Source organism: Vicia villosa, linkage group LG1 (genome assembly GCF_029867415.1).
Source record: "Vicia villosa cultivar HV-30 ecotype Madison, WI linkage group LG1, Vvil1.0, whole genome shotgun sequence".
NCBI lineage: Eukaryota > Viridiplantae > Streptophyta > Magnoliopsida > Fabales > Fabaceae > Vicia > Vicia villosa.
The window spans coordinates 204,250,378-204,274,347 of NC_081180.1; the positions used below are offsets into that span (position 1 = coordinate 204,250,378).

General features: G+C 38.2%; 1 protein-coding gene across 1 annotated transcript; it reads right to left on the reverse strand.

Annotated features, from left to right (window-relative positions):
* Window positions 1–22,315: 22,315 nt before the first annotated feature.
* LOC131593372 (uncharacterized) lies at window positions 22,316–23,317 on the reverse strand. The gene has a single exon (XM_058865851.1). The coding sequence runs from the start codon at window positions 23,315–23,317 to the stop codon at window positions 22,316–22,318; it is 1,002 nt and encodes a 333-aa protein (XP_058721834.1).
* Between the last annotated feature and the right edge of the window lie 653 nt (window positions 23,318–23,970).

A 23,970-nucleotide genomic window follows, 5' to 3' on the forward strand; every position in this document is an offset into this window, starting at 1 on the left:
ATGAGATGGATTGAATGCCCACCCTCATTCACGCTCTAATCTGCACGCAGCATACGGGAAATAACCTCGGAGACAACGATTCTGACGAAGAAAGACATTGCATCCGATCCACATTGGAGAGAGGATATGAGACTTATTTTGGGGATTGAGGATACCAGGTATTGGCACCGTGGCTTGAGGAGATTTGTAATGTATCAGCAGATATCAATCGGAGTTTGTAAGGACAATATTTTATATGGGGAAGTATCGTCGTCTTGATTGAGTGCTGATTTGTATTATCTCGCTTATGCTTTGTATGCATGTTTGAATTTTTCTATGGCGTAATGATCCGCTTTGACGGATATGCTACGCTTTTGAGGATGCAATGTTATATGCAGTGAATACTATATGCAGGATGCCAAATAAAGGCATTAGTGAGGTAAACACCAGGGAGAATACCCTTAGTGTTAAGGACCATGTAGAGATGCCAATAGATATTGGACTTTGATTTGCAAGATGCCCCTTCTGGTTGTTGGCTTGTGGAGTGTAGAATAACTTCTGACTTCTCACCATGTGCCACTGCTTGGAGGATTTTTAGCTTGAGGAGATTCACTCAATTCACCATGTTGGGGATGAGAAATCCAGGTAACGAGCCTTGGTTAGGGAAGTAGGACAACTCCTAGGAGAAATAAACTCCTATGCTTGAGGAATGGAACAAACTCTCGGGAGAAATAAACTCCATGTTTGGGGAGAGACCAAGGTTCTAGGAGAAATAAACTCCTATGATTAGGGAGAGGACAATAAAACTCAGAAGATCGTGCCCCAAGTTTTATGACCCATGAAGGAAATTGCCCCACAGGATCCTTGGAGAGATTTGTCAAATCTCGACGTAACTGCCCCAGATTGGTTGAATTTGAGAGATTCCTCGACGTGATCCCCCATATTGATCAAAGCTTGAAGAGATTTATCGACATGATTGCCCCAGATATGCTGAATTTGAGAGGTCAAACCTCGACTTAATTGCCCCTGATTAGGTACATCTTGCTAGAATCCCCAAGCTTCCTTTGTTTTGAAGTCAAACAAACATGGAAACAACTTTACCATGCTCAACGGAGTCTTCAAACTCTTCCCCACAGAGTAATCAAAGAACGCATCAACTGTTCATGCCCAACGGATTTCTTTAGAGAACCTGCCCCTCTATGGTCAATGTTTGAGATGATTAGCTTTTACTCCTCGGAGTTCTCAAGTTTCTTGTACTTTGACATGATCAAGTTACTCACTGATTCTCATCCTGAATTTTTTTTTTGATGTTTAAGCAGATGTTTTGTATGCAAAATAATGTTAATTTTAAGAATGATAATTCTAATGCAAAGCCTATGTTAGTCTTGAAGTTTTAAAACTCTTTTATGAAATGAGGTTGCGACCTCTTGTGACCGAATCACTAGTTGACACATCCTCGATTTTGGCATATGAAGATAAAGCAAACGTACAATACCAACATGGATATGAGTCACGCTTCACTGGGAGTCAGTTAAACACCATCTCATCGGAGTGTTCTTTCAAAATAAACCCTACTTCAATTAGGACTTTTAAGGGTTATAACTTGGCCGGGTTAACGGTTTTGGAAACAAAGGATTTTTAGGCTCAAAATTATTTGTACCCACCCCCTTCATGATGTTCTCCAGTCCTATGTTCAGTTAACTCAACATGAGCGTTCATCCCTCACAAGGAATTTTGAGACGGTTGAAGAATCAATGAGCTTCTTTGGACATGGCAGTCACTTTATCTTTCATTTTTGGTGCCTGATCACACGACTTTGTTCTTTTGATGTTTTTCGCTTCTTTGCTTTTCTCTTTTTTGTTTCCCTAACTTTTGCCTGGACAAATTCTCTTGAATTTTATTTTGGAGTCCAGCGGGATGCCCTAACTTTTGCCTAAGTCACTTGTTTTCATGTTGTTGACTTAGCGGGCTCTCTCTTTTTTTTTAATTCTTTTTTTTTGAACAAGTCGTGTGATCTTACATTGCTCTCGATTTGTTTGGAAGAATTGTGACTGCCTCACTCCTTTGATTTGATGAAGGATTACCATTGTGGTATCGTCATCTCTTGATCTCTTGATGGAATAAGGATAATCGTTACGGTTTTGTCATTCCTCAACCTTTTGAAGGATAACCATTGTTGTATCCTTAGATGCATACCCCTTTGGTGAGTTTTGAACACTCGATCAAGTTAAATGAACACTACCCTGCCCCAAGGTTAAAATTAAGGGTTTTTATGATTTAGAAAAGAAACTCCTTCTTCAAGGCTCAAAGGGGTTGACGAGGGTCTATCTCCCTTATATCTCCGGTGTTTGGGGATTTGAAATAATGCCTGTACATCCTCAGTAGGGTTTTATTTAAAAGCACACAATTGGAGATTTTGCATTTTTATTTTCATCATTCTCCCTCAGCTTTTTGCCTAAGAAAGCGATTAGTAAAGTTGGTATCGTAATGCCAAAAAACATTTTATGAGTGAAAACGAATGGGTTTCTTCAAGACAAACATAAACAATGTATTTTTATTTTCATTCAATGATTAACAAGCTTTTACATGCTATCGATGCTTAAACACACAAAGGAAAAATTACTATGAGAATGCAGTAAGAAACTAAATGAATGTCGTTGTTGAGGAGACTTGACTCCGTCTGGACTTATTGAGCTTGAATACTTTCTGCAGTCCCTTCCAAATACTTCAGATTACTTCAAAAGAGAACCCAAACGAGGTCACCCATGAGTTGTAAACTTTTGCCTTGCTTTAGGGATTCGAGCAATGCGAGTGATGCAATGCTCAAGATAAGAGTACGTCTTGCTTATCCCTCGATCGGGAGCCCCAAGCACATTCATTGAAGAAGTATTTTCCATCAAACATGGAGGAACCTTGCGTGGTCACCAAACTTAGAGAAGCTACTTGTTGCAAGGAGAGCTCAAACACCAACTGAAACACCAACCTGCACCGATACAACTGAGCACAAGAACCTTGAGGACGAGAGATGCTTCTGTAGAACATTCTTGATTAATTTTTGGAAAAAGATTCTGACAAAGTTGCTAGAGAATTTGTGGTGCTTTTATTATTATCATACCAACCAGTTCAAACAAGGAAGTAGTCTTCAACAAAACAAGGAATACTGAAATGAGAATACAGAAATGAAATGATGATTGTCATTGTTGAGGAGGCTTGACTCCGTCTGGGCTTATTGTTCTTTCGAGATGCTTTATGGAATACGGATATTCATGACTCCTCAATTTATGTGCAGGCCATTTGGAGTGAATGATATTGCTTGGGAGTCAATGAGATCTTGGACTTTGTGTTTCAAAATATTACAATCCTCAGTTGAATGTCCAGATGTCCCAGAATGGTACTCACACTTTGCATTTAAGTCATATCCTTGAGGAATCGGTGTTGGTGGGGGCTTAGATTCCCTCAGTTGGACCAAAGAATCCTTGAGTAAATGAGAAAGCAGTTGACTATAGGTCATAGGAATTGGGTCAATTCTTCTTGGTGGTCTCCTCGGCCTTTGTGGACCCTGTTGCTGGTGATGATTCAAATACCCAATCTGTTCAGGTGTCTTCCTTTTTTGATTTGGTTGTGAAACAATCAAAGACTGATAAAGTGGAAGATCCGGAATCCAAGACGGTGCATTGTGCTTCTGATTTGAAGTAGATCCGACATAGAAGTGTGAATCAACCTTTTCTTCCACCACAGATGGAACCCTATTTCCTTGAACACTCATGCCCTCGGAGGTGATCAAAATCACTTTTGAGTCAATGAGATCTTGAATTTGATGCTTCAGCGCCCTACAATTATCAATATCATGGCCAGGTGCCCCAGAATGGAACTCGCATCGAGCATTGGCATCAAAATTGGGGGGAAGCTTTTCAGGCATGGATAAATCGCGTAGCTCAACCAACCGAAGTTCCAGCAAACGGGGAAGTAACTGAGCATAAGGCATGGGGATCGGATCAAGAACCCTCTGAGGCATCTTAGGTTTTTGCCCACACATTCGGCCTCCTTGATTCATTCTAGGGACATGAACAGATTGACGTGGAGGTAACGACACTTGAAGTTGAGGGAGATCCTTCTGAGGCATCCCATGAGTGGAAAAAGATCCTATTAAAGAGAAGGAGTCAACAATCTCCGTTGCAGCAGCAGGGACAACATCACCTTCTTTTCTTAGTACCGTTTTCAGAACTTCCATAACCAGGCTCACTTGAGTCTTCAACTGACTGTTTTCCTCTTTTAGGGCACCCTGATTATGGATGAAGTCTTGCATCTCCAACATAAGATGACCCATTTGTTCCCTCTTCTCATCCATTTCCTCACGGAGTTGTTCCATAGTTGATCTTGGAGTTGTGACAGCGAGAAGTCAAATCTGTTGTTGATCTTGAAACTTGAATAGAAAGGGTCCCATAAGTCTCTGAGAGAACCATGAAATGCATGATAGTATGAATGCATGTTTCATTTATGAGACCCTAAAGTCTTTTCATACACTTTTGTTCTTTTTTTTTTTTTGGAATCAAGACCCCCTTTTTTTTGTATAGAGTCTATTTTTTTTTTTTTTGCTTTTCTATTTCCTTTTTCTCCTTTTTTTTTCGAAATAGACTTTAGGATCCCCCATAAATGAAGTGGATAAGGCAATGATGTTATGCGATGCAACAACATGGGATCAACAGTCCATATAATCTTAGTAACCACTGTACAATCCTCTGAATAACTGATATAGGTCAGATGTCATGAGATCAAAGGTCCAGCATAGGTACCACACAGCCATAGGAACAATAGTCACCAACAGAACAGAATAGTCACCAACGGTACCTGTCATGTATATCCCTCCCCACTCACAGGTGAATCTAGGTTAGGGTAGGTCAAAGAAAGCCAACAGAGGATTGAAAGTAGGCGTAATCATACGATATTGCCTCTTTCAACCAAGCTCTGCCCGTGGATACATGATCGGATCAATCAAACATACGTCTTCTGTCCGTCATGGCCACTCTATTCCTAGTTCCTAAGGTATCACTCATGGCCTGGGTATTGGGCCTTTTACCTCATAAAATCATCCCACCCAACCGGTGGCGGAGATTCTTGGCGGTGCTCAAATGGAAAAGAAAATACCAGAGGCCAGAGCTTCACTTAATGTAATCTTCTCTTACTTTTCTTCTTCTTCTTCTACCTTTTTGTTCTTCCTTCTGGAAATCGGTGAATCGTGATTGTTGTTGCGGTTGTGTATTGGGATGAAGTGGTTTAGCACAAGCTTCGTTGAAGTTCTAATGATGAACTTCAACAGCTCTGAAGTGTGCGCGTGGTGAGGGTGATAGAGAAGACGAAGTGAGAGAGTGATAAAGATGAAGGCGTGCGAGTTGAGAGAGAAGCAGAGAAAGGTGAAGCTGATGATCGTGATAGGGATTGAAATTGGAGGTTGAGATGCGTAGAACCTTTTTTTGATTCTCTCCTTTCTTGTTCTTCTGCAGGTTGATGATGGAAGATGAGTGTTGAAGAATTTGAGATGAGATTGGCGATGATGAAGGTTAAAGAGGAAGCTTGAAGAGGATGAAGAATGAAAGTTGATGAAGATTCAGAAAAAACGATTGAGAAAAAGGTTCAAGCGATTTTTATTCTGAGAATTAAAGAAGATGGAGAAGGTTGAATGAAGATGAAGATGGTGAAGAGGTGTGTGTGTATAGAGTGAAGGAAGAAAGTGCTCAGAGATGAAGAAGATATGTTATATAGGTTGATGAAAGTTGAGAACTTTGAATATGAGCCATAGATTGAAGAATTCTGTTACAAGTTGAAAGGTGAGATTGAATCAACCCTGAGGTTAGTTTTTATTCTGATTTTTCTGTTGCCTGGTTCTCTCTGATTCTGTTAATTCAGTTGGGATAATCTGTTAGTTGGTTATATTAGAAATGGTTGTTAGAAATCTGTTATGTATTAGAATCGGTTGGGAATTCTGTTAGTAAGTTTGTTGGCTGTTAGTTAATGTTAGTTATAAGCTGAGGTGTGAGTTAGTTATAAACTGTTAGGGGTTGGTTAAAATTGAATTGGCAGTTAAGAGGTTTGTTGGTATTAAGAGGGAAAGATGGGATGGTTTTGACTTCTGTTATAGCTATTGTGAAACTGGCTGAATGTAAAAAAAAACAATTAGTTGCAATTAGAACCTTTAGGACTGGTCTGGACAGTTAGTGTGAATAGATGTGAGATGGTTGCTGCAAGGTTCAGTTGGGTTTTGTGTGGATTCTGATTTTGGTATGAAGCTGACTTGTGGTATGGTATGGATATTTGGAATTATATGCGGGTTCAGGTGTTAATACGGTGCGGTTCGGTTCTGTCAAGTGTAGAGAAGCTTGAATGTAATTAGTTAATGATGTATGGACTGCTAGGAAAATAGTTAGAAGAAGATGTTAGGCTTTTTTCTTTGAATTGTATGTGCAAGGACTGATTGTATTTATTTTTTGTTGACAGGTTCATAAAGAAAGAGAATGAAGCTGAATTTTGGTGCTGAGCTGGAAGATGAAGAAGCAAAGGTCTATTGGACTTGAATTGAAGATTCGAGATTAGGATAAAGGCACAAAAACTCGATGTTTGGATATTTTGTAATGGATTTTTGTATTGTATGATTTTTGTAATGAGTTTATGATGTAATGCATGGACTCAAATGTATGAATAATTGGTCTTTTTGTAATGAACATGATTTGGATAATGAGGGAAGTTTGTGTTCGGATTGTGACAACTTGACTTATTTGAATCATGAATTGTTTGAATGGTGTAATGTAATATACTTGAACTTGTAATGAACTTGTGATGGATTTGGTTGAATGGGAGTAATGAAAATGGCTCTTTTTTGTAATGAATATTGGATAGAAATTTGGAAGGGCTTTGTAAAATGGATTGGACTTTGGAAATGTAATTTGACCTTTGAACCTTAGAATAGTGGAGTGTTGACTTTTGATTTGAATGTTGACCTTTTCAAATAAACCTTGATTTTTCCTTGTACTTGTAATGGATTTGAATACATGACTTCACTCTTGTACTTTTAGTAGTATATGATTCTTGCATCTTCTCTCATACTCATTTGAATTTTAAATTCAAAACATATACTTTCTTAGATTTCCATATTTGCAAACTTAGTGAAGCAATCCAAGTGGAATAGTAACCAAAGATATGGATCAACATGAATTTAGTCAAAAGGTCATCTTTGCTTGATGTAGTCAACAACCTCGCAAATAATCTCCACATGTCTTTTTTTCCTCAATAAATCAATAACATCTTTAATTGACTTGCAAGACATTCTTAAGCATGTCGAGACCACCAAATGCCTAGGGAAATAAACCCTAGGTCAAAACATTCCATGTGAATAGAATTCCTCTCATCAAGTGCCTTTCAAAATATGAACTAATCATAGTCTCGATCGTGTGCAAGACGCCATCCTTGAGGAGATAAATAACCTTGCCAAGACCTAAGTGAAACCTCAACTTGCTTTATGACCTTTGATCCCATGCCTTTATATGCTTTATTTAATGAATGAATGCAAAGCCGTGCAAATGCCCTAATGAGGGTATGCAGATGAAATGGGAAGCTTAAGCCAGTTAAAAGTAAAGGGGTAGGACAAATTTGGGGTATGACAGCTGCCCCTATTTAATCGTCTTAAACCTGAATGTGAGATTGACGTCAGCTGTCGCACGCTTGCGAAAAATGAACAGAGTCGCCACCAATATATTTATCCCATAAGGGAAAGGAATATCAGACAACCTGGAAAAGGAAGGAACAGGGTCTTGCGACCAGAGAATCTAGGTACGGGAGTCGGTTACGCGAGGGGAAGGTATTAGCACCCCTCACGCCCATCGTACTCGATGGTATCCACCTATGTTTGTTTCTATCTAAAGGGTGTGTACTATGTCTATGTCTATATGCGAAATGAATGCAAAATGTAGGGAAAATAAAGAATTGTACTCGCACGGGCCCTACCCCGCTGCCTACGTATCCTTTTCAGGAATCAGAGTTACCGTAGCTCGGCTCATGATTTTCTGTTTGTTTTTGTGTTTTTTAGTTGGGCGGAGTTAACATTCGCGCTCTTGCATAAGGGATCGCCTACGATGCGTTCGAGCGGAAATAACATTGTCCTTAGAAAGAAGAAAAAGAAATGATTGGTTTGTGTCTTTTAACGTAGATGAGTGATGAACAGTTCCCAATACCGGGCCACTCACCACCTTCTCTACTTTGTTTTGAATTTGAACCATTGTTAGGTGTTTTATGTGTTTTTGGTTGTATATTTTTTAAGGGAAATTACTTTGCGATTCGAATCACATAAAATGTATAATGATCGAGAGGCAGATTAGGGAATGAATCCCACTCACTTCCATCCCATTATGTACTGTTTGAGAAACAGATTAGGGAATGAATCCCACTCATTTCTCTCTCATTAATTAATGTTTGAGAAACAGATTAGGGAATGAATCCCACTCATTTCTCTCCCATTAAGTAGTGACCGAGAAACAGATTAGGGAATGAATCCCACTCATTTCTCTATCACTTTCTTGATGTGATTCGCATCTTCCTTTTATTAAGTATTTTAAAAGTTGAAAAGAAAAAGAATGCAACGGGGAACTATTTCTAAATTCTAATCTAAGTTGTTCTAATTCCTATTTATGTACAAAAGGAATCTAAAACGGTACTAACGAAATAGGCCTAAAATAAGGCCAAAAATACAAGCAATAAAATCACACAAGCATTATACAAAAAATAACATGGAACTAGCATAAAAAACAATTCAAGCATTAATGCAAAGTTAAACTAGAAAACTACTATTTTTTATGATTTTTTTATGTCAACAATTACCTAAAAATCTAACAAACTATTAAAGGTTTTATCAAGTTTTTATCAACTAAAAGTAACGGGAAAAACTACATGAAGAAAACCAAGATTTAACATTTAATGGAGTCAGGGGGGTTCAGGTTGAAATTAATGGTGTAGTCTAGTAAAGGGCACATGCCCACCCAGGAGAGGCCCAGCAGCATTTTTATTGTCACAAAAGAATATGGTGCGTGGGCCTATGGAGCAATTCGTGTGGCCCACTGAGGTTTTTGTTTGATTCAGTTTTTAGCAAGATAACGTGGGCCAAAGGGGGGTGCGCTACAGTAAAATGGCCCAAGGTTATGGTATTAGGTTTTTGTATCAAAAATGGGGGTGTGATGGGCCATTGGGAGAATTGACTATGATCCAAACACTTATTCAACTGTTATCAGATTTTTTATTTAAAAAAAAAGAATTAAATTAAAACTCAAACAAAAACACAAAGGGGATTTAGGTTTCTACTTCGTACACTCAGTACTCATCTCCCTCACTCCGCCTCAACGCAAACGGCGCCGGAGAAGTCGTCTTCTCCGAGCGACCGCACCCACGCGACACCGCCGCCATGATTCACATAACCGGCCACCTCCATTCCCTCTCTGTCTCAGACTCTCTCACTCTCTGATTCAATCAGTTATCGTTCTGATGTTCACGCAAGCGGATTCACAAAAATCAAACACGGGGAAGGAACAGATATAGACAGAGCTCGAGGCTTACCTGATCGGAGAAGCTCCGATGGCGATTTGAAGACGTCAGTTGCGAGAAAATGTGCGCTAATGTAGAGTAAATACCAGAGGCACTCGACTCCGCTTCAGGTGCTTTTCCTCACGATCCTTCTTCTTCTTCTTCTACCTTCTTTTCGTTTTATGAATCTTGCTCTGTATTGCGTTTGATTTCTGAGTGGTGTGAGCGGAGAGATGAAGGTGAGAGGTTTAGCACACCTTCGCTCAGAGTTCAATGGAAGAACCCTGAGGAAAGCTTGTGGTTGTGCTCTAGTAAGGGAGAGATGAAGAAGGTTTGTGTTGCAGAGAGAATGGAAGGTGAATGTTGACGAAGTGGTGGAAGAAATGGCGTGTGAAGAGAAAAAAGATTGAATGAATGATTCAGTTTATATAGATTGGGAGGGAGAGAATCGGTTAGAGGTGAGTGGATGAGAGCCCTTGGATCAGAGAGAATCGGTTAGGAGATTGAGGGTGAGGATTGAGTGGTTAGTTACATTCTGTTATTCTGTTTTGTGGTTGTTGGTTAGTTGTTAGAGACTTGGTTAAGTTCTGTTAATTCTGTTGTAGGTTAGTGTGCTGACTAGGACTGAAGGTTGAGAGTTGGTTATTAGGTAGTTATGTTAGATGGTTAAAAGGAATTAGTCAGCATCTCACTTGTCATGAAAACTGTTGGGATGAGTTTAGTTAGGAGCTGAGGTATTAATTTTGCATTGTATAGGCTTCAGTTTCTGGTTTAGTAGAATAAGGATTTTTGCTTGAGTGTATGCAAGTGTGAAGATTGGCAGGTTTGGACATGTGTATGCTGGAAGTTCTTTTTCTGGATTTTTATATTGGTGTATCGAATTCTTTCGCACCACTTTAGTATAGAACGAACTGCTCGAAGCTTTGCGACATCGTGGGTGCCATGGCAGACTGTCGCAATTAACTCCTCCACTTTAAACAATAAACCACTGCTCGTACTTATTTGCTTCACATCCCCATTTTTGTAGTTATTTTCTTTGACCAATTTTCTGAGCTATTCTGATGATGCTTTTGTTACAGGTTTATGACACGATATGCGTTCCACGGCGCGTTTGACAGTGCAGAGAGAGCTGGCATTTTACGATCGCAACAAGGGAAAAGCTTCGGGACCGTTTGCTAACAGTTAGAGCTGAAACAATTGAAAACTGTTGGAGAGACAGAAGTAGTTTCAGTCTCAATGATGTATGGAAAGTAGCCTTGAATAATCTTCTCAATAATTTCAAAAGCCAAGAGTACAAAGTTTTTGTAGTCATCATATGCTGCTGTTTTGATGATGTAGTGATGGTTTAGTGTAATGATATGTAATATGGTTTGGCCATGAGATGTATCTTGGAATTGTAATGAATCGGTCCTTAGGATATGTATATTTTTGTGCAATTTTCATGTTATATTTGTAATGTCATGAGCAGTAGATATTGTAATGGGATATGGATTGGATGTGTAATGTAAATGGTGTATTAGAATGACTTGAAGTGTTATGTAGGGAAATGATTTTCTTCTAAGTCTCATGGTATGTGTAATATGTGTGATGAATGGATATTGAAATGGGATTGATATAATGGGGTCTGAGACATGCTTTAAAAAAAACAAAGGATTTGAATTGTATTCTTTTGTAATCTCTTGAATTCCAAGTGACATCTCCATGCGATTCAATGGCTTTGTATTTGAGAAGAATTCCCTCCAATGATCTTTTTTTAAATTTTCAAACCTTTCTCCAACTTGTGATATTAAATGAGCCTTAGCATCCATGAGATGGAAACCACAAAAGCTTAATGTGAACCTTTGGTCAGTGAGTCAGTCTTCCATGTTAGCCAAAAAATCCAAGTTTCACCCTATACTTTTCAAACTTATAAAGACATACAAAGTCCACCATGTTTCACTGGAATCTTGCACAAAATTCGCTTGTAACACAAATAATCATAGTGAATTCTAGGATCGAACACAAGGATGTGAACATCAATCCCCAATCAACGGGGAGTGTCCAAGTTCAAAGAATCCGAGTGAAGCCCAATAGAAAGAATTGTATTACAAAGAATAATGAAGCCACTCCGTAAATGATGAATAGCCCAAATGATTAGCAAAACCCCCAGATTATCAAAAGGCCCAAACCTCAGGACTTATCTGATAATCCCAAGCATACAGAGAGTGCTTTAATCCATGAACAATGAACTTCTCTTGTGAATAAGTTTGCATAATGTAGAAACCCTGGATGTTGTGAAACCTTAGATCCCACGCTTTAGAGGTTTATTTGATGAATGAATGCAAAGTGTTAGATGACCTAATGGAGAGATGCACATGAGTATGAAACTTAAGCCAGTTAGAAGTTAGGGGTAGGACAAATTTGGGGTATGACACCAGGGACGGGATTAGCAGGAGCTGAGTATGGAGGCAGTAGAGTTATCAGACTCCGATCGAGCAAGTGTTGCAGAGCTTGGGCCAATGGCACGTGTAGTGGGGTAAATGACCTTTTGGGTTTAGATTTCCAAGTTCGTTGGCCACCTTGTTGCTTGCGTTGATCTTTCTGTTGTTGTTGTGTTAGAGCCTCACCAGAGACCAGGACTGCCATAACAGTGTTGGATCTATTCTTCCCATTGTATGGCTTTTTTACAGCACCAGAAGATGTAGCCACTTGAATTTTTCCGCTTTGGATACCACTTTCAACACGTTCCCCAGTCAGTATGAGGTCGGTGAAACCAGATGAAGAGCTTCCAAGTAGATAACTATAGAAAGGACCAGTCAATGTACTCATGAACATGTCAACTAACTCTCGGTCAGCCAAAGGGGGTTTAACTCTACCAGCCAAGTCTCTCCACTTTTGAGCATATTCTTTGAAGCTTTCATTAGGACCCATAGACATGCTTTGTAGTTGCATGCGGGTTGGCGCGAGATTAACATTGTATTGGTATTGCGTGTAAAAAGCAACAGCCAAGTCTTCCCATGTATGGATGTTCGTACCCTCCAGTTGATAGTACCATTCGAGTTGAGTTCCAGATAAGCTCTCTTGGAAGAGGTGGATCCATAGCTTCTTATCGGCGGTATGAGGTTGAATCTTCCTTACATAAGACCTCAAGTGCAATTTAGGACAAGAGACTTCATCGTATTTTGCAAAAGTTGGAACCTTGAATTTCGGAGGGATAACAACTCCAGAGATGGATCCTAGCTCCTCAAAATCCAGACCGGGTACCTTCTGAATTTCCATAGCTTTCATACGTTCCTCCAGCAGTTTGTACTTGTCATCAGGATGTTCGTCCTCATAGTAATAGCCCTCTTCTTCCTCAGAAGGCTTGGCAGAATCATGGTTACTTTTTGCCTCAGTCTTGATACTAGCATCATCATCTTCGTCACTGTCTTCAGAGGCCTCAGCATCCTTGAGTTGCGAGATCGGTCTAAGCCTTTTCCTTAGAGTCTTCTTGCCTTTCTTCTTCTTCTTCTTGGTAAGGAGCGCTTTCAGTTCATCTTGCCCCTTGGACAAGTTCAGGATCAGATCTTGAAACTGGGCATTCTGAGCTTGAAGGTCTTTGACTGATTGCTCGAGATTCATGATGCTGAAATAAACAGCGAGGAGGTGAGAAACCTGTGGTGGAAACCTGTGATGCAATGTTATGAATGCAAATGCAATATTTTCAAGGATATTTAGGAAATTTAGTTAGCAACATTGAAAAATGATTGGTCGCCTCTTCATTTGGAGGGCTCTGATTCTTGAAAATTCTTCTATAGGAATCAAGCTCACCATATCCAGTGGGTCATAGCCTCTGATTCGGGAACTTCTGAATTTGAAGGTACCTGGCTAGAGGAAAATAAATCCTCTCGCCCCTTGATAGGTACCGAGTCTCTGAATTGGAAGGTATGTGGCCAGAGGAAAATAAATCCTCTTGCCCCTAGATAGGAATTCCGTCCTTGATAAGAGCACCTGAAATTGTGCGCCCTAAATCCCTAAGATCCTTGAAAGGGCTAGTTAAATCATGTTATGCTTATGATGTCATGATGTTATGCGGATGCCATGCATCAGGAAAAACGTAAGGTGATGAGGAGAAACAAGTCCTACAAGAAAAACCTGCAAGGAAACGAAAGGGTTAGTAGTACACACAAGCAAGTCACACAAGTGTCCTTAGGTATAGGGGCTTGCATGAAGTTCGTAGGTAAGTACCCTCCCCACTGAAGTTTAGTTGGTTCAACCTGTCCTAGAATAGTAACCGGGTTCTTTGGTGCTCATATCCCTGATCTTTCTCGTGGGCATTGTCTCAACATGGCACTCGATCGGCCAGCCAAAAGCATCCCTAGAGTCCAATCTCAATGAGTGTAGCATCGAGTATCAACCGGCTTCAGTCAGGAATCCAAAGCCAGCTATCTCGCTACTTCCTATAGGCCAAAGTCAAGTTCAACTAGGGTTCTAAGGGCGAATTAGTGCTTATGACACCACGCGGTAGCCAAATGTCTCCTCGATCATATTCAAGGGCCATCAAGACAAACCAAAGCGTCGCACTAACAGTGGCCACCAGTTCAACCATAACGATACATGTCGTACAGCCTCCCTGGTCTCATGCCACATACCTAAGGTACACTAGATTCGGGTGTAGGATCTTTCACACAGCAGAATACCTAAAACAGCCTTGAAAAGATAAAGCAATCAAGTCAAACAAATTTAAAGTGATCCTAGCTCTAAGGTAACCCCTCTTTTATTCAAAAGCGTCCCTAGCAGAGTCGCCAGTTCTGTAATATGGTGAACTGACTTTATTTGAAATATGCGGATAGCAAGAGTCGCCACCGACTTTTATTTTATCCAATTTAATAGAAAGGCTAAAAGAACAGAAAAAGACCTTTTAAAAAGATTTTGAGTTCGGGGGGTAAGTTATACAAAGGGAAGGTGTAAGGCACCCTTTGCATCCATGGTTATCCATGAGCTCTTAATTGCTTAGCTCACTTGTTTGTTTGAATTGTTTGAAAAGATTTTGAATAAGGGCTTTAGCTTGTAAATAAGCGTAGCCTTTTTTAATTTGACTTTGAAAAGAGTGGGAAAAGAGTTTTGAGTTTAGAGCAAGCAATTAGTAGCAACTACCCTAAGTTTGAAAAATCGTTCTTTTAGCTTTTCGGGCGAAAGGGTCTATCCATACCATAAGAGGGCAGGAAGTCTTTCAATTGGATGTTGAAAGGGTCATCGAGTAATCGTTCGTCATAAGACTGTCCCTTGCCATAAAGAGGGCAGGTAGTCTAAGGGAAGGATATAATAGTCATTTTTAGGCATCATGCGAGGATACCTTAGCAATTGGGACAATCATCACTTTTTTACCGAGGCAACTTCGAGGGAGTTTCAATAACTTTAAGGCAACCTTTGCTTTAGGTATCCTCGGAATCGAGGGACTTGACTATTTTTAGGTAACAAAATTAAGGCAAGTGGTTAATTCAGATATTTATCTTATAATTAGTTATCCTAATTCTGTTAAAGGCTTGCACTCCCTAAGATTACTAACCACGCAGTTTAAAATTGCAGAAATTAAAGGCAGGAAAATAAACATCCTACGCTATTACAATAAACACCTGCGGGGATGGGGAATTAAAAGGCAAAAGAAAACCCAAGGCAAAAATTAATTTCCACATCTTCTTTGCCTTGATCTTCTTTGAATCTTTGATTGACTCTGATCATCTTAGAATTTAGACAGAAAATGAATAAAAGTTAGTGTAAGAGGGATTCATTGACTGTTCGAGGCAACCCTATTTTAGGCAAAAATAAAATTAAAATAATATTTAAAGAAGAAAAGAAATAGAACTTAGCTTTTTGATAGGGTGAGGCGCGTGGCTGAAGAATCCTGATTAATCCTGAAATTTAGGCACGACGAAGCGGAATGTTAGTGTAGGAATGATCTAATAATTATAATGTAATAGATTAAAAATTAAAATGGTAATAATTTAGGTAAACAAATGAACAGGCAAAACCCCAAATGGGGAGCAAGTTAATCAGGGTTAATGGGCAACACCTACCAGTAAACCTAAGGCTATTAGGATTTATAAATGAATCGAGGTTAACAAACCTAAAAATTAATTATTGGTTTCTAACCTAATTAATTTTAAAATCGGATAATCCTGATTAAATTATTTTTATCAACCCTAATTTAATTATTTAACTAAACTAAACCTATTTTGAAACTAATTATTTACCTTAATTAAAATCTAAGTAAAAGAAAAAAACTAAATTAAATTAGTAAATTAAATTATTAAAACAATTTTATTAACTAGAAGTTCATTATTTTAAAAGAATTAATTTGAAAGAAAAGAGAATATATATATATATATATATATATATATATATATATATATATATATATATATATATTTATATATAGCTAAAAAGAAACATATAGAGTCAAAATAAAATAAATAAATAATAAGGAAATTATGCAAACTTAGCGTTTTGATTCAGCATTGCAGGCTCCTGGAGGTCTTTAGTACACTTGCGCGTCCAGAGGCGTTGGATCCAGGCTTGATGAGATCCTAAGGCTCCGATCTGAAGCTGCATGGTGAGGCTCCGTTGGTGTGGCGTACCGGATCAAGAGGATGACGTTTCATTAAAAAAATTAAGAGGCAGGGAGGAATCGAACCCCCACCCTTTGCCTTCCTCACGTAACTTGATTGCCAGCTGGGCTGTTTGTCTAATTTGAAAATAAAACCAGCAAAATTAATTATGAAAAAAAGATAAAACTAAGGGAGAAAAGTAAGCGTGGGACCCAGAGAACGTTGACTGGCCAATGAAACGGAGACACCCATGCGGAGAGAGAATGGGACTCGTTGACTAGCGAATTGAGGGGAGCCACGCGTGTGGTGTTGTTTGTCTTCTTCGCTGCTTTCAAAACCGAGGCTTAGCTACGAATTGCACGCGAACTAGCCACGGTTTCTGTGGGAATTTTCCTAGCTGATTCTGCAAACATCAATTCCTGCATAAACGAGTCAAACAACAAAATATAATGACCCAGCCTTGCTAATTAACAAGATACGAGTCTAATGGCGCCATCGTTTCGCCTGGATAAGGCTTGGAACATTGAAAACGAAGATACACCTCTTGTAAGCCCTAACCATGGCAATTATCGGTTTAGGCCTCAAAGCGTCCATGTCCCGCGTCCATGTCCCGCGTCCAATATACTCCAAAACATGCTGGGAACTCAAAGAAACCATTAGCTTAGGTCAACACACGATGCAATACGGAAAACGGAAATATCATACGTATGAACATGAGTGATGAAAAGAGATGTGTTTTAGGCTTTTTAGATCGCAACTTACCATCCCTACCTGCTCTTTGGCACCTCAAAAAGAGAATAGGATGACCTGTTTGGGCTGGTAGTGTCTGCAAGTAGGAGAACGAAAGTTCATACTCCTTGGAGATTTTGGAATTTTGAGGGGAAGCCTTGAGGACTAGGATTCGTTCCCTTTTGGGTCTGAATGTTTAGAGAATATATATAATGGAGAAACCTAGGGTTTTTCATGGGCTTGGATCCTTGAGTTTGGAGAAAGAAAGCACTTGATTGAAAAATCTTATGTTTTCTTTCTAAATTTAGCCAAAATTTCTCCATAATCATATGATCACGATTCTGGACCTTCGTAGTGATTATTTGGGCCTTCACATTATTAAAAATAGAAGCCTTTAAGATTTATCCCATTACTTTATAATTTTACTTAATTTATTTATCATTTAAATGAGGAAAAATCTAAATAAATCAAAATAAATGTCATAAGACTATGGGAATAAATTTATGGGCTCTTATTTAGGTCACCAACATGTTTGAAGTCCAAAACTTAGGCCCATTAGCTTAAAAATACAAAATTGTCCAATTAGGGTTTCATGCATTTCTTGATTTTTTAGCCAACTTCTACCAATCGTAACTCTCTCAACATTTATTGTATGGGGATGTTCTAGGACTTTTTGGAAAGCCCAAGATGTCCTCTTGTCATACCCCAAAATTTGCCCATACTATTTCTCTTGTTCAAATTCAAATCAAGGTACAATGTTCAAAGACACCTCTCCTAAGCAAGGATTAGGGTTTTGTTATTCTGAGGGAAAATCAACGAACTAAAGGGTCTAAGGCATCCCATGGTCTCTCATATGCCTCAAAGAATCTTCAAATCAAGTTTCAAGCTCTGATTCATAAGATTGCTCAGTCTACAGTTCAAATGGTCAACAGTCGACTAGTTTGACCTAAAAGTCAAACTATGGTCAAATCACAGTCAAAGTTCCTGGATTTTTGTCAACATCCTTATTTTGAAGTATCATTTATCATTTGATCAAGGATTGATCATGATTCATCAAGGAAAGCTCCAAAATCATCAAAACCAAAGTTTCTAAATTAGGGTTTCTAGGAGAAAGTCAACCCAACTTTGACTGGTCATATCTCTCTCATACTTTATCATAAATTCCTCAAACAAAGCTCATTCTCAAGGAAATTTAATTCTATACAACTTTGATGTTGGGCCCAAGGTCAAGAAATGCTTCCGCATAAGAGATATGAGCCAAAACATTACAGGTCCTTCTAGAAACTCGCAAAAAGCTGTTTTCTTCCAGGAGCCATATCTTCAAGATAAAATCTTCAAATGCAAAATATGTTCCAAAGTAGATTATAGAGGACATCTTGGGCTTTCTAAAAAGTCATAGAACATATTCATACGACAAAAATTGAAGGAGATATGAGGCTCAGAAGTTGGTCAAAATTCAAGAAACATGTGAAACCCTAATTGCATAACTTTGAACTTTTGGACTAATGGGCCAAGTTTTTGAACTTTAAACATGTTTGTGACCTAATAAGGGGCCTATAAATTTATTCTCACATTTTTGTGACCTTTATTTAGTTTATTTAGATTTTTATTCATTTAAAAACTAAATTAATTAAGTAAAATAACTAAAATCATGAAATAAATTATGTGGGTTCCCTTTCAATTATCCAAAGGCCCAAATGACACCACAAAAGAGTCCAAAAAAGTGCAGCTCCTATTAGGAGAGGTTTTGGCCAAATTTAGAAAGATTTCATACAAAATCTTTTTAAATTTCCAACTCATCAAATTGCTTGAGGTCCAAGTCCAACTCTTGCCCTAATTCACTCACTTATAAATACATAACACCTTCAGAACATTAGGGGACGAAAAAGAGGGAGCAAGAACTACGGTTTTGAGAGCAAAAGTATCAAGAACATTGCAATTTTCGTATGCTTGCTTAAAGAAATATCAAAGCCTCTGAGTCACCTAATCTTGTCCATAAGGTAATATAAGACAGGTTCGTTGTATTCCTTAACTCCCATGCCACGTGAATAATCATACCATCTCATTCATGTTTTTTATGTTGTTAGTTTTCGTTTTCTACATGTAACTGTATCTGGACGTAATTTAATGATGTGGTTGAGTTTATGATGTTGTTTTGAGACAATTGCAATCGTTAAATCGAAGCTTGGACGCATATTGTGAGTTTCACCATGGCTAGGGCTTGAAGAAGATCCCTCTCGGATTTCCATCTCCAAGCCGTTTTAGACCAAAAGAATTGCTCCGTTGCACTCGCAGCAGCGTATTTAGTCGACCAGGATTGATCTGGTTTCCATCCATGGCCTTTTCTCGCAAGTTTGAGGATCACAGGTTTAGCTACGAAAGTGTTTGCAGGGTTCGTAGCGAATTCGAAGCTACATTCGTAGCTATTGCGTAGCAATTTTTTATGCAGGTTAGGAGGAAGAAGAAGGCCACGCGTGGCACCCAGTCTGTAACACCCCATTTCCCCATCGTAAATTTAAATAAATAATCAGAGTGAGTAAAAATTTAATCAAACAAATAATGGGATGCTACATCATCAACTTTTCACAAACGTATGCTCAGATGTTTAAATAAAGATACATAACACATTAGCACGGATGAACCGACATCAAAATTATATTATTGTTCAACTTCACTTTATTAACACAACGGAAATAACTAATGCATAGTAATTATCGTCTTTAAAAAGGACGGAAAGTACCAACAGTTTCAACACAATCAAGGAGTTCATAATCATCTCAAAAACTTCCCAAAAACGAATCATAATAAAAGAATTGCAAAAACAAGCGTTCATCCCCGAGTGTTACATATCAGAGCAGAACCCGACTCGAACTACGCAATACTAGGCATCGCTCCATACCTCAGCTACTCGATTCCTTGTCATCTGCGCGTTACCCACGTAGAGGTAACATTCAAACAGAAGGCGTGAGAAATCACAATCAATAATCAAAGGTAAATACTACAAGGTAGGATATCAACACATAATATATTCTACATAATCTCAATCATATGTATCAATTACACTCTTGCACCCAACACACCAATCAATCCCAACTCAATAATTATAATTCAACAAATATACACATGACTTGTTATGTAATTAAACTCGTCTATGCAACTCTATGCATATGCATATGTGGTACCATATCATCAAAAATTGGTTCACTTGGGAACCGGGTTCACCCTGCTCGAACCCCGAATCCACCCTGCTCGGATTCGTGACAAGTCACCAATCCACCCTGCTCGGATTGCAACTCGCCTCTTTCACAAACAACAACGACATCATGAATGCATGTCAAAACACATCAATGCAACAACAACATAAGATTTAAAATCTTCTCCCGACAATAAACAACATGCATTGACCCACGATAATTGTTCACCCTACTCGAACTATTATCCAACAACACAACAACAACTTTAATATCATTCAACATCACATACTCACCATCGGTCAACCACCATAATATACTTATAAAATCAACAAGTATTCAATTAGAAAGCATAATAATCATGCACAACATCAACATTTTTCTATACATATTCATCTCTCGTCAAAATTAATAAAATCAATCAAAATTAATTTTAATCCTTTAAATCATTCCAAGCAACCCTTAACGCTGTCCAAGAGTAGCCAACAGTCTCAAAAATTCAAAAGAATCAAAAATAACATTTTTATGAATTCAAAACATCTCAACAGAATATTTTCATTAATTTATTCTATATTATTAACTCATAAAAAAGTTATAACAATATATAATTATAACTCAACAGAGTTCCCGAAGAGCTCTAAACAATTCTAGAATAATTCCTACAACTCTAAAATACTTCTAAAGTGCTCAAAATTACTCTACTGACAACTCTTGCATATAAAAATAACTCCTATGAGCTTAATTGGCTAATGGTCTGACTCAAGTAATAATAAAACAACTCTAAAGGGTCAAATACCTTTAATTTTCCTACTCGTCAGATTTAACTCTAAACAACTCGAAAATATATCTAACAACTCTAAACATATAAAATCAAGTAAAACCCAAACTCAAAATCCCAACTACAAATACAATAATACTCAGTAGATCCAAAAGACTTAATTTATAATTTTCAAATAACGGTGATAACAGTTCCATCTATTAATATAGGATCTCAAGGAAAAGCAACAAGTTTTAATAAGAGAACCAAGTTCATTAAAAAGTGTTATTTCATAATAATTTATATGTAAACGTTTATTTTATGAAAATTGTAAGCCATAAATATCGCAATCTCGTAGCAGCTACAAGTCAATAAACAAAAGAAGTAAAATCAATTCCATGCCAAGCCTTTGTACTGATTATTATACTTAATTCATGGATATTTCATAGTAACTAAACTTTTTAATATAGGCACAGTACATCAGAGTCAGATAATCATATGCAATTTTAGTAGAACTTTTAGACCGAACATGCAGCCATATGAAATTCAAAAAAACTAATACCTGCATACCAATTCAAATAAAAATACAGTTCACTCATCTACCCCTTTGAATTCGACCTCAACTGAAACAAGTTAAATATAATTAATCTCTACGACTCAGTTTCCCTTCATCAAATTAAACCACATTTAAACTAATAAAATTCAAAAATTAAAGGTAAAAGCTTTTATGTACAAGGAGTCATATATTTTCTCATCAAGAATAAACCATCGATTGGTGAACATAATACAACACAATTTAACAAAATAATATACCAATCATCAATTCACAGATTTCAACATAAAATTCATCACATGACAGTAATTCAATCATCAATTAAAGAATTCAAATCAATTAACCAAATTTCTATTGGAGGTTAAGAACTCCTCTACCCTACCCGACATGCATGAGCCCTTTTATTAAAAGCTATTCTCCCCCTTACCTCGAAATCGTTCGTTGAGTTTTCTTGCCGTTGAAATTCCACCTCACTCAGCTTTCTCTCTTTCCCAAATTCTACGTTCTTCTTTACTCTTCTCCAACCTTTTATGTTTCTTTCTTCTGACAGCACTAAAAACCTAATTCTATTTTTCCCATTCTCTTATAATAACTCTATTATTCTATTTTTCTAATAAACCAGTTGGACCTAATACCTACACCCCACTTTTACTTCATGACACCATAGAATAAGCCAATTTTATATCTAGTCTTATTTCTAATATTATTTTCTACCACTTACTCAACTAAATTAATCCGATTAATTCAACATGCCAACTTAAATAAATATTTCAAACAAATCCCAAAAATAATTCAAAAGTATTTAATTAAATAAAATAAGTAAATATCGGGGCGTTACAACTCTCCCCCACTTAGAATATTTTCGTCCTCGAAAATTTCAGGTTCGGATATTCATTCCACACTCCAACTAACAATCTTTCAAGAAGATAATATTATCACTACAAGGGTGGCTAATAATGAAATGCATACCTCGAATCAATCATCCCTCTTGGTTGGTCTGCGAACCAGTCAAAGCAAAGACTTTTCCTCCAAACTTAGCCTTCTTAGATTTTTGACAATTAGTGCTAATATGGCCTTCCTCCCCACAGTTGTAGCAAGTCACGATATTACTTTTACAGTCAGCCAGGAGATGTCCCGTTTTTCCACACTTGTAACATTTCTTTTCAACACTAGGACACTCATTGGCACGATGACCAATCACACCACACCTGTAGCATTGGACCGAGGTAGGAGCTCCTCCCCCACTTGGCTTCTTTGCATCAACTGCGTTATTCTTTCCCTTATCAGTTGGGGTGTTGTAAGGCTTCCCACGGTTCTGATGTTGCTTACCTCTTCTCTCACTTATGATCTTGTAGTGAGCCTTACTATCCTCCTCATAAATCCGGCAACTATCAACCAAATCAACAAAGATACGGATCTTCTGATATCCAACAGCTTTCTCGATCTCTGAGCGCAACCCATTCTCAAACTTGATGCACTTTGAAAATTCAGCACCTGCTCCTTCATAGTACGGGTAGAACTTAGCCAACTCAGTGAACTTTGCAGCATACTCTATCACTGACATATTCCCCTGTTTTAGCTCAAGGAACTCAATTTCCTTCTTACCCCGAACATCTTCAGGATAATACTTCCTCAGAAACTCTCTGCGGAAAACAATCCAAGTGATCTCTTCACCAGCAACTTCCAATCTCTGACGAGTCTCTAACCACCAGTCATCAGCTTCGACTGCCAGCATATGAGTTCCATACCGAACCTTTTGCGCCTGAGTGCAGTCCATCACACGGAATATCCTCTCAATCTCCTTCAACCACTCCAATGCACCATCAGGGTCATGCTTGCCTTTGAAGACCGGCGGATTCTCTCTCTGGAAGGTTGCTAAACTGCGAGATCCTGCATTCTCATCAGCATTTGGCTGATTTGCCAAAGCCTGCGCCATAGCCTCCAAAGCAGCAGCAATTGCAGCATCGTTTCTACCAGCCATCTCAACTAAGCACTACAACATAAACAACAGTCAGATAAAAGTAATTAACAATACTCGATTGTTAACTAACTACGACTCGACAACTGGCCGGACGGACCGACCTGCTCTGATACCAATTGTAACACCCCATTTCCCCATCGTAAATTTAAATAAATAATCAGAGTGAGTAAAAATTTAATCAAACAAATAATGGGATGCTACATCATCAACTTTTCACAAACGTATGCTCAGATGTTTAAATAAAGATACATAACACATTAGCACGGATGAACCGACATCAAAATTATATTATTGTTCAACTTCACTTTATTAACACAACGGAAATAACTAATGCATAGTAATTATCGTCTTTAAAAAGGACGGAAAGTACCAACAGTTTCAACACAATCAAGGAGTTCATAATCATCTCAAAAACTTCCCAAAAACGAATCATAATAAAAGAATTGCAAAAACAAGCGTTCATCCCCGAGTGTTACATATCAGAGCAGAACCCGACTCGAACTACGCAATACTAGGCATCGCTCCATACCTCAGCTACTCGATTCCTTGTCATCTGCGCGTTACCCACGTAGAGGTAACATTCAAACAGAAGGCGTGAGAAATCACAATCAATAATCAAAGGTAAATACTACAAGGTAGGATATCAACACATA

What these genes read in the sequence shown, in the direction of transcription:
- LOC131593372 (XM_058865851.1), bottom strand. Translation starts at nt 23,317, where the DNA reads ATGGCTGGTAGAAACGATGCTGCAATTGCTGCTGCTTTGGAGGCTATG.